This window comes from Alosa pseudoharengus, unplaced genomic scaffold (assembly GCF_046254945.1).
Source record: "Alosa pseudoharengus isolate Yale_2024_CS ecotype anadromous, Long Island Sound unplaced genomic scaffold, YU_APseudo_1.1 YU_APseudo_1.1_scf_4, whole genome shotgun sequence".
Taxonomy (NCBI): Eukaryota; Metazoa; Chordata; class Actinopteri; order Clupeiformes; family Clupeidae; genus Alosa; species Alosa pseudoharengus.
In genome coordinates this window covers 28,533,057-28,545,556 of record NW_027468774.1, presented here as the reverse complement: position 1 = coordinate 28,545,556, position 12,500 = coordinate 28,533,057, and the positions used below count along the sequence as shown (strand labels likewise).

The 12,500-nt window shown below is 46.2% G+C and overlaps 1 protein-coding gene across 1 annotated transcript in view; it reads left to right on the top strand.

Annotated features, from left to right (window-relative positions):
* LOC143102874 (voltage-dependent T-type calcium channel subunit alpha-1I-like) overlaps positions 1-12,500 on the top strand; it is a 128,264-nt gene that overhangs the window by 66,064 nt on the left and 49,700 nt on the right. Inside the window, exons 6-7 of the mRNA XM_076266686.1 lie at positions 5,247-5,589; positions 7,062-7,154. Coding sequence (XP_076122801.1) covers positions 5,247-5,589; positions 7,062-7,154 — 436 coding nt within the window. The remainder of the gene's footprint in view (positions 1-5,246; positions 5,590-7,061; positions 7,155-12,500) is intronic.

Genomic DNA, 12,500 nt, shown 5'->3' with positions numbered 1-12,500 from the left:
TCTCCCGTTTGTTTGTTTCCCTTTCTCTTTTCTCTCTCTGTCTCTCTCTCTCTCTCTCTCTCTCTCTCTCCCCTCGGTTCTCTCTCTCTCTCTCTCTCTCTCTCTCTCTATCTCTCTCTCTCTCTTCCTGAAAACCGTCTGGGGCAGAGACGCCTTGCCAAAGCCTTGTAACGGCGTCGCGTGCCATTACGGCCGGCGCGGTTGATAATTATACGGAAAGAAGTGCTTGTCAGAGTGCGTTCCCCCAGACTGAAGGCATGACATTTGAAGACGGCCCCTGGATTTCCGGTCCCGGGCGTGAGATGAGTGGAGCTGACAGAGAGCTCACCGGCGAGACGCGGCCAGACGAGACGAGGAGATGGAGGAGGAGGAAATGAGTTCTCCTCTCCGTCTCCTAAACTCGGTTGACGGGAGATGATGTGCGCGACATCGGGCTACAGAAAAATGATGAGCGGCAGCAGCAGCAGCGGCGGCGACGCGCGAGAGGCCGTCGCACGAGTGTGAGAGGGCAGCGTGGCGTTGACGCAAATCTCGCCAGTCGCAACAGGGCGCCGTTTTGGGCACAATCTGGTAAACACGCGGCACGGTGGTTTGCTCGTCGTCTCCCCGCCTCCCATCATGCACCACTCTAGCGTTCATCAAAGAAGAGAAACGCGAGCACTTTAGCGCCTCTTGTCGTACTGAGGATTAGCTCAGTGGAGCATGCAGCCATGACAGTAAGGATCCTTCCTCGGCATTCTTCGCTATCTGTGCCTCTGAGCGTCCTGGTCGGGTATGAGCGCTTTGAGTGCACCTCAGTTCGTGTGTAGCTCAGTCTCGTTTCTTTTCTCGCCCATACGTTTGCCTGCTCGTCTACGCCTGACAGTGTTCCGGGCCAGTCATCAGTAATGGGGTGGGGGGTTCTGGGTAAACAGTCAGTGTGACCCCACTCTGTCCGCCTGCCGGGGCTTCAGCTGATGGACGGGGCTATTTCTGTTCCACTAAAATACTGAGATTAAGGGCCGCCTTGCCCTCATTTGTTCACTTGTGAGTGAGTGAATGAGAGAGAGAGAGATGGAGAGAGAGATGGAAACAGGGAGGGAAAGAGAGAGAGAGAGAGAGAGAGAGAGAGAGAGTGAGAGAGAGAGAGAGAGAGAGAGAGAGAGATGGAGAGAGGAAAATGCACTGTGCCAGCATGTGGCCACAGGTCCTAAATTAGTGCTGGTGTGGGGTTTTAAGGGTGTTTGTCTGTTTGTGTGTGTGTGTGTGTGTGTGTGTGTGTGAGTGTGTGTGTGTGTGTGTGTGCCTGTGCCTGTATCTGCGTGTGTGTGTGTGTGTGTGAGCATGTGTGTGTGGCTGTATCTGTGTGTGTGTGTGTGTGTGTGTGCCTGTATCTGCGTGTGTGTGTGTGTGTGTGTGAGCATGTGTGTGTGGCTGTATCTGTGTGTGTGTGTGTGTGTGTGTGTGTGTGTGTGTGTGTGTGGCTGACAGAGAGGGATCTGCCTCTCTACTTCACTGTCAGTAAACCACAAAGCGAAGTCACGCAGGCCTCAGCCCCCACTCCCCCCCTCATGCACCATCAGCTCCCCATACTGCACGTCCATGTGCTCCCTGACAGGCAACATCTGAATAATACATCAACTAAGACAAATCGCAACACAAACACCAACTGATTGGTCATTATCAGTGGCACATTCATTATCTCAGCCAAACATATGCGCCGCTGACTCCCTCTGCATCTGTTGTACCAAACATATTGCTCACTGATGCCATTAGTTTCAGGGCTCTAGTCATTTGTTACTCTAGCTGGCCTCAGTTGAGAGCATTACGGAAACATGTTACTAGAAAGACTTTTGAATATCAAGCAGTCTTCCCTGGACCCTTACAGACAGTGCTTTGAGAAAGGGTTTAGAGAATTGAGACTTTAAAAATGGAGACACCTACAATAAGTGTGGGGACCTGGCAAAGTCCTGGGCAGTGTTCCGTGTCGAGGAACGGAGGGACTCTGGGAGGGGCGGCGGTGGCAGGATTTGATTAAGGCGGCCGTATGTGAATTGGACAAGGGAGTGAAGGGACCTCTGAAAAATTGAGCAGCAGGTAATGAACAAGTGTAGGGACAGGAGACCTTGCATCAGACTCTCTGCCAGTCAGGCTGGCTGCAGTTTGGCAGATAGATAGAATGCGGACTCTGGCGAGAAAGAGATTAAGTTATAAAGGGTTTAACTGATACCTCTGGGTTTTAATAGTACTTGTTTTGAGGTTTCCAGAGAACTTGAAGTGCAATTTTACAGATTGTTTATAGTTTGTGTATTTTTTTGAGGTGGGAAAGTTTGGTGGCACAGTAAACAAACTGTGGTGTGTGCTCTAAATGGATCGTATTTGTCGCTACTTCATGACTTTTCATGGTGGTGCCTATGAAATGAATGAGGATAAACTTGCATGAAGAAGAAATTGACAGGGAGAAAAGGGCACTACAGTGTTCTACATCAAATACATATTTCCAATCTTATTTAGGGGTATTTTTACTGATTTTTCTTCACTTACACACACACACACACACACACACACACACACACACACATATATCTGTATATATCTGTTATAATATAACAGATAGTGTAATGAATAGTAGATCATTTGGTTACACTTTACTTGACAGTATCGACAAGAGTGACATGACACTGTCATGAACGTGTCATAAACAAGTCATAAATGTTTATGACATAACACTTCTGTTATTAAGTGACATTCGTTTTTTGTCATAACAAGTTAGGGTTAGGATTAGGGTTATGTTTAGGGTTATAGTTAGGGTCAGGATTAGGGTTAAGGGGCTATCACATTGTACACGGTATGTGCTGCGCTCACCGCTAGGTTGCTCTTGGTTGAGGTAACGTCCCAAAGATTTTTGTTGTGCTTGCCGCTGGGCTCAGCGCAAAATACTAACGACTCACAGCGCGTCACGGTCAAAGTTCAACCTGATGTTCAACCTGACGCGCAAGGGCAGGGCAGCGGCAGACCAGTTTTTGCGCGCGCAAGCCATTGACTATAATGCATTTCATAGCGCATGCTGCGTGTAATGTGACAGGCCCTTTAGGGTTAGGGTTAGAGGTTAGGGGCCCGTCCCATTTCTCCCCCCTTAAAACTTCCACTTGGTTTTGATTGCCCTCAACATTAAAGCCCCCTCGACAAGGGAAGTGGAGGTGAAGATCTTTCCCTATAAATTGGGACACCACTAAATGCAAATCAGCGTAGCGAACGTGCTCACCTACGTCACGCGCAGCGCCGACGTGTCTACCGGTAGTAGCCTGCTACTATTTTCATTCAGGAACATGCCCATTCCAGCGGTCGTTGTTGTGTGGGCTGTGCTGGTTTATCTACGTCTAGTTAATCAACAAAGATATTCGTGTTCATGTGAACGCCAGAACACCCACCTTAAATATTGACGAAACTACCCAGATCAGATATAACGTTATTTAATGGGCAGACTCTCTCAAAGCACTCAGCAGATATCATGAACATCGTCAGATAGCTTTGTGAGATATTTTCTAACATTAGTGTTCAAAACTCAACAGTCCATCAGATGTGCATCCAGCTAACATATTCCAACATATTCCGAAATTTTAATATGCTTATTTGCGAAAATATATGAGAAATTTGGCCGGCTCTCTGAGCTCGCACGGTATCCAGGGTAATTTCATCTCCCACTTCGTTTTAAGCCTGCATCGGTCCTGGCTACGTTTTGAGGGTTGATTTTAAGGGCAAAATAGCACTTCCCCTTGCTCCCTATAGTAATGGGACACCCTAGCCCTACACGTGCACGCGCAAAAACGAGGGTTAGGGCAAAAATCTAGGGGTAGGGGAGGTATTGGGACGGGCCCTAGGATTAGGGATAGGGTTTATGTGTCATGACAGTGTCATGTGTTCATGACAGTGTCATGTCACTCTTATGTCGATATTGTCAAGTAAAGTGTTACTGATCATTTTTCTATTGATGTATTGAGTATTGCAGACTCACTGTATTGTGATATCATCGTGGCCCAAGTAGCGTGACAGAATCAATTCATGAAATACTCTGACACACACACAGCAAGAGCAAGAAGCACACACACACACACACACACACACACACACACACACACACACACACACATACACACACACACTGCCAGAGGCACACACAGGCAAACTGTTTTGTGAAACTCTGTCGGCAGGAAGTTGAAGTGACTCTTGGCAGCAGCAGCATAATGTTCTGTGCTGTGTTGTTTTTGAGCCCACTCTCTCTCTCCCTCTCTCTCTCTCCTTCTCTCTCTGTCTCTTTCTCCTTATCTCTCTCAATTCTCTCTCTCTCTCTCTCTCTCTCTCTCTCTCTCTCTCTCTTCCTCTCATCTTGTTTGTTTGTCTGCTCCCTTGCAGTCAGGGCTGTGTCTGGCAGTCAGAGCTGTGTCATGTTAAATGATCAAGTCAAGCTGATTTCCCCCCTTAACCCCCAGAAACATGCTCGCAGGTGAAACTTCACCTTCAGCAGACTGCAGCTTCAGCCGTCTGCCTCCACTAATACCCAGAAAATCTCCATCCTAAATCCAGGTGCCGTGACTGATATCTGTGGACTTAGAAGCCAGACTGTCTGAGGAAGCAGCAGTGGCATGATTGGGGGGGGGGGGGGTCAGGGACACATTCACAGGCCACTCGCTCACTCTGTGATGGGAGGCTGTCTCTGGAGAAGGAGAGGAGAGTACAGCAGCTCAGATGCTAACAGTGTTAACATATAAATCAGGACAAATCTATTTACTGGAAACGTCTTGAAAGGGTTTTCTAGGTTGGTTGTGTTTGTATATTTGGGCTTGTGTGTGTGTGTGTGTGTGTGTGTGTGTGTGTGTGTGTGTGTGTGTGTGTGTAGGTTTGTGTGTGAGTATGGGGGGTTATGTTTGTGTGTGTGTGTGTGTGTGTGTGTGTGTGTATGGTATGTGTGTGTGTAAATGTGTTTGCCTGTTTGTTTGTTCAGATGTCTGTAATTAAATGTGCATTGTGATATAGTTGATTGATTACAGCACATTTGAACTAAATTGAATTGTTTTGCTTTCATTGGCAATGGAATGCAAAGTCTCTCTCTCCCTCTCTCTCTGACTCCATTATCTCACTGCTCTCTCTCTCCTCCCCCCCTCTCTCTCACTCCATTATCTCACTGCTCTCTCTCCCCCCCCCTCTCTCTCACTCCATTATCTCACTGCTCTCTCTCTCCTCTCCCCCCTCTCCCTCCCCCGGTACAGCAACTCAGGGATCACCCTCCCGGCACCGTACTACCAGCCCGAGGAGGACGACGAGCGCCCCTTCATCTGCTCGCTGGCGCAGGACAACGGCATCGTGTCGTGCCGGGACGTGCCGACGCGGCGTGAGGGCGGCCGCGAGTGCTGCCTGGACAAGGAGGACGTGCTGCACCGGCAGGCACTGGGCCTGAGCCCCGAGCCGCTGGTCAACAGCAGCGTCGGCATCATGGGCCTGTGCGTCAACTGGAACCAGTACTACACGCGTTGCCACACGGGCTACAGCAACCCGCACAAGGGCGCCATCAACTTCGACAACATCGGCTACGCCTGGATCGTCATCTTCCAGGTAGGCTGTGGTGGACAGGGTCAGGGATCGAGGAAGGGAACGCGGGATTATCCATAAGAGGCTCAGGGCCTTGGAATACTGTAGTGGACACAAAGAACACTGTTTCCCAATGTTTGTCATGTCATTCAATAATGTACACTGCAGCTAAATTAATTTGTTATGCAGGTAGAGAACTTAGTTAAATTATTATTATGACCGCCGCTAGCGAAGCTAGGCTACCGAGGCTACCGTGAGACTGAGATGCTTTTTGTTTGTTCGAAGTGCGTGTTTAGGGTGTGAGAGGGGAGTCGATGTGCTTTGATTCCAGCCTGGTAGTTGTAGTCTATGCATTAAAAAACACGTGTGTGTGAAGTATCCAAACAATGATAACGCTTTCATTATGGCTGCTTTAGCCACAGACCTTGAGCTACTGTACAGTGGGTTGGGTTCCATTTAGAAGTGTCCACTTCATTCGCGCTTTCCGTGATTAACACATCTGCGTGAAATGTATTACTACTGATATGCAAAACGATTAACTTTTCGCCAAGAGGTGGCAGCTTAAGTCCGCTTGATACTGTAAGCCATTGGTTCCCAAAGGATATTTTATTTGGGTCGCCAGCATAGCCTAGTGACCATTTATGTTGTGTAATAGGCCTAGCCTAGGGCCTACCTTATGTAGTTTGTTAACAGTCACGGTTTTGTCATAACTCCTCTATGCATTTTTGCATTTAGAATAGCTCTGAAACCGGGGGGCGAACACGTCGCATCAGTTATTTGCACCACTGGGTAAAACTACATTTTGTTTTAGACTACTGGTATTTCATTTGTGTATTGACAATAAAGCTGAATATCATATGAACTACTGTAGATGACTAAACTTATGCATATGTAGAAGAAGAAACATTCACAAAAATCCATGACATGACCTCTTTTCTTGATAGCTGTTGAAAACTGCATGGAACTGACAGGGATTGTTTTGTTTAATAATAAATAAATACATTATGCTGCTACCTTCTGCTTTTCCCAAATACAATGTAGCCTACAGGTGTTCCTTTCATCAGTCCAGTTGCAATGGATGGACTGTGATGAACTGCCCTACTTGTGATTGTTTAGATATTTTAAAAGTTTTATAACAATGCTACAAATTTTTTGGCAAGTGCTACAAATCTATTCACCTTTGCAGCGCCAGTAGGCGACTTTGTGTGCGGCCCGCTATGCGGTACATCTAGTTGATTAAATATTTTTCTTATTTAGCTATTCTTCAATCTAAGGTCTTTGTGCATGTTAGTGGCTAAACATGAGTTGCCAAATATGAATGTGACATTGCACATCTACAGTATGCTATCGCACAGCATCTGCAGTAGTTCTTCATTTGGCCTTCAGTAAAGCTGGTCAGTCCTGCTGCATCAGAGGCGTGTGTCACGTTGTTGTTGCCAGTGAAGCCTTGTTTCTCAGCTGGTTTTCTGTCCTGTTGACTGGTGTCTGGTGTGCAGGTGATCACACTAGAGGGCTGGGTGGAGATCATGTACTACGTCATGGATGCCCACTCCTTCTACAACTTCATCTATTTCATCTTCCTTATCATTGTAAGTATTTAAAGTTATTTGTGTGTGTGTGTGTGTGTGTGTGTGTGTGTGTGTGTGTGTGTGTGTGTGTGTGTGTGTGTGTGTGTGTGTGTGTGTGTGTGTGTGTGTGTGCCTGGGCCTGTGCACACTTGAATAGCGGAGGTGACCAAACTAGTGTAGTCAGCAACTTCCAAACGGCCTCCAATTCACAGATCGATTCTGGTTTTATTACATCTAATGGAAGCAGCAAATAACATGTTGGTGTTGTTTCACATTTGATTTGATTTACACGTGAAGCAAAGGACACACACACACACACACACACACACACACACACACACACACATACACAAACACACACAGTCTCACACAAACTTTGCTCTGCGGTTGATTCCCACTAAACAGTATTGACGTTAGCACACCATTAGCATCTTGTGAGGGTACATATGTCCCACATGGCAGGTTTAGATGTTAATAAAGCCTTTAATGATCAATTTGACAATGAAAGACTTGGTGAAGTGGATCGATAGCTGGGCGGCCAAGTAAAGATTAATATCTAGTGCTCCTTTATGTAAGTAATGGCATTGATGCCCGCATATCAGATCCATTTACCCAGCTCCCATCTTACAGTACGTGTCATGTGCCCTTTACAAATAGCTGTTTCACTTGCAGTCTTTGTCTCTGAAAATATGTGCTTTGGAAGCTGTACGTTTTAACTTACACAATCGCAGCATGTGTATGTCTGTGTGTGCGAGCATATGTGTGTGTGTGTGTGTGTGTGTGTGTGTGTGTGTGTGTGTGTGTGTGTGACTGTGGTGGGGGGTGGCAAACAAGTCAGGATGGAAGAGAGGGATTGGTGAATAAATGGAGTATGACAGGAAATGCAGGAGGACAGAGGGGCAAATTGAAAAGATGCAGCTACTTTCTCGAACACAGAGAGTGGTAGAGGGAGAAGAAATGAGAGCCAAAATAAGAGATTATGGAAGGAAATGAGAGTGTGTGATTGATGGATAAATAGATAGACATGGTCAGAAGAATAGACAAACAGAGATAGATGGGCAGTGCTCACAATATCGATATTGCAATGTATTGTGTTACACTCCTGTATAGATAAAGCATAAAACATAAGAAAGAACAGAAAAGGTCATTTAAGTTTTAATATGAATAACCATCAGATTTGAACTAGAATAAAAAAAAGACCTTTAACTCTGTGGGCATGAATTGAAGTGTTTTTACTTTGTGCGGTTCTTGAGACTTTGCCTTTTGTATTATATAGAATTATAAGGAACAGCTGTTAGAGTGAGCTCACTTTTGGACATGATCATTATAGAGAATGAATATCATGTGTCCTCAGTATCACAATGTCTATGGTATTTGCAGGTAATAACCAGCCCTAATAGAGTTGTTGATTGGTTGATCTGTGCCGATGATCAGTGTCTGTATGTGCATGTGCGTGTGTACAGTATGCATGCGTGTCACACACACCTTCGCAGACACACACACACACACACAAACGCACACAGACACACACAGAGACACACAGACACACACACAGATATATACAGTATATCCAAACATTCAGTTTGAATGCCTGTGAGTAGTGGAAAATCTGATGACTGCGAGCAGTCATTATCCGTCTTATCTGTCACCTGTGATACCTGGAGCTGTGTGAAGAAAGGACACACCATTACCCATCAGTGCTATAGAATATGAAAATCTTGGTCTCAACGTCTTGGGAAGTCTTGATCAAACACACATCACCACAAAGGACCAGTTTCAAGCGTGTGATTTCACAGTGCCCAGCAGAAAGCCCGCTAGCCCTTACAGTCCAGCTGCAGGTCACGCCATCATTTCCTGTCTGATCCTCCGCTTGTTTACTCATCTGCACCGGGAGGGCGGGCGGGCGGCCTGGAGTCGATGGAGCCGCCGCATAATCCGCTCGTGTGTAGATAACTGTCTGGAGGGCTCAGCTCCGCTTAGTGAGCTCCTCCCAAGGGCCCAACACAGATGTATGCAGTTTGCTCGCACAGAAACAACCATTTGGGAGTCGTCCCTTGGCATGGGACAGTCAGCCCCTCCACACTCTAATCAGCTGTCTAAGGGAGAAGGCATCAGTGTAAGAGTGTGTGTGTGTTTGTCTCTCTGTCTGTCTATCTGTCTGTCTATCTTGGATAGTGCATAGCGGCTCTGTGTGTGTGTGTGTGTGTGTGTGTGTGTGTGTGTGTGTGTGTGTGTGTGTGTGTTTGTCCGCGTGTGTACTTGTTTCTCGGATACTGCATACCACTGTGTGTGTGTGTGTGTGTGTGTGTGTGTACAGGAGGGGGGCGCTGCTTTTAGCTGCATTTTTTTTTTCCCAGCGTAATTTATTTATTTATTCGTTTATTTATTTATTTACCTACCTTTTCCTCTCGGTAGCCAGGCAACCATGGCCTGAGCAGCCCCAAAACAGTGCTGAGATTCAGGCATCCACCACCTCCCTAACACACACACACACACACACTCAGGACACACTCACTGTACATATCTGCATGCATTCACATACTCTCACACACACACACACACACTGACTCACACACACTGCACAATTATGTACAACTGGGCCCTAGAGTAAAGGTTATGTTTATTGTGTTTATAAGTTATGTTTATATGTTCACACACAGACACACACACACACACAAACACACACACACACACACACACACACACACACACACACACACACACACACACTAGACGTGAGACAGAATGTGTGCACTTTCTCCTGGTTATTGCAGATTGAATGGCCCAGCCAGTCGTATCAGCGCAGCGTATTTTCAATTTGCATGCCATGCGAGTCACTCAATTCAGGGCACATTAGAAAGGTAGAGGCCCCATTTCTTTTTGTCCAGTGACTGCTCACCTCATGTCACTGCTCTTCTGTTCTTTTGCAATTGAATTCTGAGGAGCCCCTCTATCCCATACTAGCCGATTCTCACAGTTACACAGACACACACATAGACACACACACACACTCTCGCGCTCTCACACACACATAGACACACACACACACATACACTCTCTCTCTCCCTCTCTCTCCATCTTACACACACAAACACAGACACACACACGCCACACGGCTATGCTCAATGTATTACAATGCGCCTCCAGTGCATAGCAGCATGTCGCATTATGCACCCCCTAACCAACCCCCCTGCTGGAACTTTCCATGGCAAGCCCACCTTCTCTCTTATGTCTCCCAACACACATTCACCCTCTCAGTTTCTCTCTCTTTCTCTCTCTCTCTCTCATTCCCCCCTCCTCTCATCCCTCCTTTCTTTTTATGCAGGCAGTCTCAGGGTCACCCCGGACGTCTGCATCATAAGTGCCGGTATTAAACGAGCGCATAAATCACCGTTTGTCAGTCGATCTGGCTCTAAGCGGACCTTTAAAGCTGAAGGGGAGTGCACTGTAGGGCCATGCTGGACTTGGTGATGGCTCTTGAGGAGTGAGCAGGGGAAGTAGTGGCTTTAGAAAGGGTCAGGACAGATGCAGACAATCCCAGTGGACTGTGTTGTATCTATCCATGAAGGGTTTTGTGTGTGTTTGTGTGTGTGTGTGTGTGGTGTGTGTGTCAGTATGTGTCTTTCTGTTTGCGAGTGTATGTGCCTACAGTACCAGGTTACTGTAAATAGATAGATAGATAGATACTTTATTGATCCCCAAGGGTTACACACAAAGGTTACACACTCACATAGCATACAGTATACTTAAGCAATATAGCACGAGTGAGAGTGGGGTTGGTCATGGATATTCCCACGGGTGTTGTTCGGCCGTAGCCACGAGGCCGGAGGCCGAGTGGCGCAGGTAACAACAGCCGTGGGAATATCCATGACCAATCCTACGATCACGAGTGCTATATTGCTTTTATACAACAATTCTACCACAAACTAAATAATCTGAAAACACCCCATTATTGTTTAAAATATGTTAATTTCGACATCGTTCTTACGCATCAAAAAATAGTTCCCTTTTCAATAGACAGCGTCTTGGTTGCTAGGTAACCAACATTCCAGACCCCTCGTTACGGGTCTTTGTGGTTTACATGTCTTCTTGAAAGAAATGTTGAAGCTGAAATGAAAGTCGGGCTGAAATCACATTCATATCTAGGTTTGCTGCATGCATGTTACAAGGACACTGGGCCATGTCATGTAAGGGACATGGTACTGCAAAAAAACGGAAACATAGTCTACATTGCAGAACCACTCAACTTTATTAATGTTTAGTGAATAAATGTTACACTAATGTCTGTGCACAGCCTGACGTGACGATGCTAGCACGTTAGCAGCGGTTAGCTAATTATGCTAACGTTAGTTATCTACAAGTCTCCTCCAAGTGACAATCATATTATACACAATGCTGGCAATGCTGAGAACAATTAGCATCCTCGTTTATCTTACTTACATTGAGTTGACTGTGTGGCTTAATCCACAGATGTGGTGAAGCACTGTTTCGTTATGGTTTGCTAAGGAGTTTGCTAACCCATTGCTTAAAATAGTGGAGAGCTGGGTGTCAAATCTTCGCATTGTATCGCGGAGTGATTTATTATTAGCTGTGCTGAGTCTGAGTTGAAATGTCCAGGGATATTCCAACTCATATAACGTCTCTCGACCAATCAGAAACAAATAAATAGTTCCATAGAACCCAATTGACCTCTCCAGAATAAGTCCCGCCTCCGTAACTTCCATATCCATCCAACTTCCGGGCGTGGATTGTCTATGAGAAATAACATGGCGTTTCGAAATATTATACCGGTAAAACATCTGTAGGTAGCGAAGTTGAAAAAGCTGGTGGGCAGATTGGCCTACACACTTCTGCCATATAGTTTCCACTGGATTTTTTGATTGTCGGTGCCGTTTAAGTAGTATACTCTAGACTATACTACTTAAACGGAACCGAAAATCAAAAAATCCAGTGGAAACTAGATGGCAGAAGTGTGTAGGCCAATCTGCCCAGCAGCTTTTTCTACTTTGTCACCTACAGAGTTTGACAGGTACGATCTTTCAAAACGCCATGTTATTTCCCATAGACAATCCACGCCCGGAAGTTGGATGGATACGGAAGTTAGGAGGCGGGATATATTCTGGAGAGGTCTATTGTTGTATAAACCTAAATATGCATGCACACAGCCAATGACCAGCCAGCTCCGCTCCAGATGATCAGTCCCTGTCCTTTCCTGTGCTCTCCTCTTCTCCTCCTCTCCTTTGCTGTGGTCCTCTCATCTCCTCTCATTTCATCTCATCTCTCCCTGGTCCCTGCCCCTCCTCTGATACCTCCGCCAGGGGACTTTGATCCTGTCCGTTTCGCATGGCAGAGCAGACCCAGTGGTTT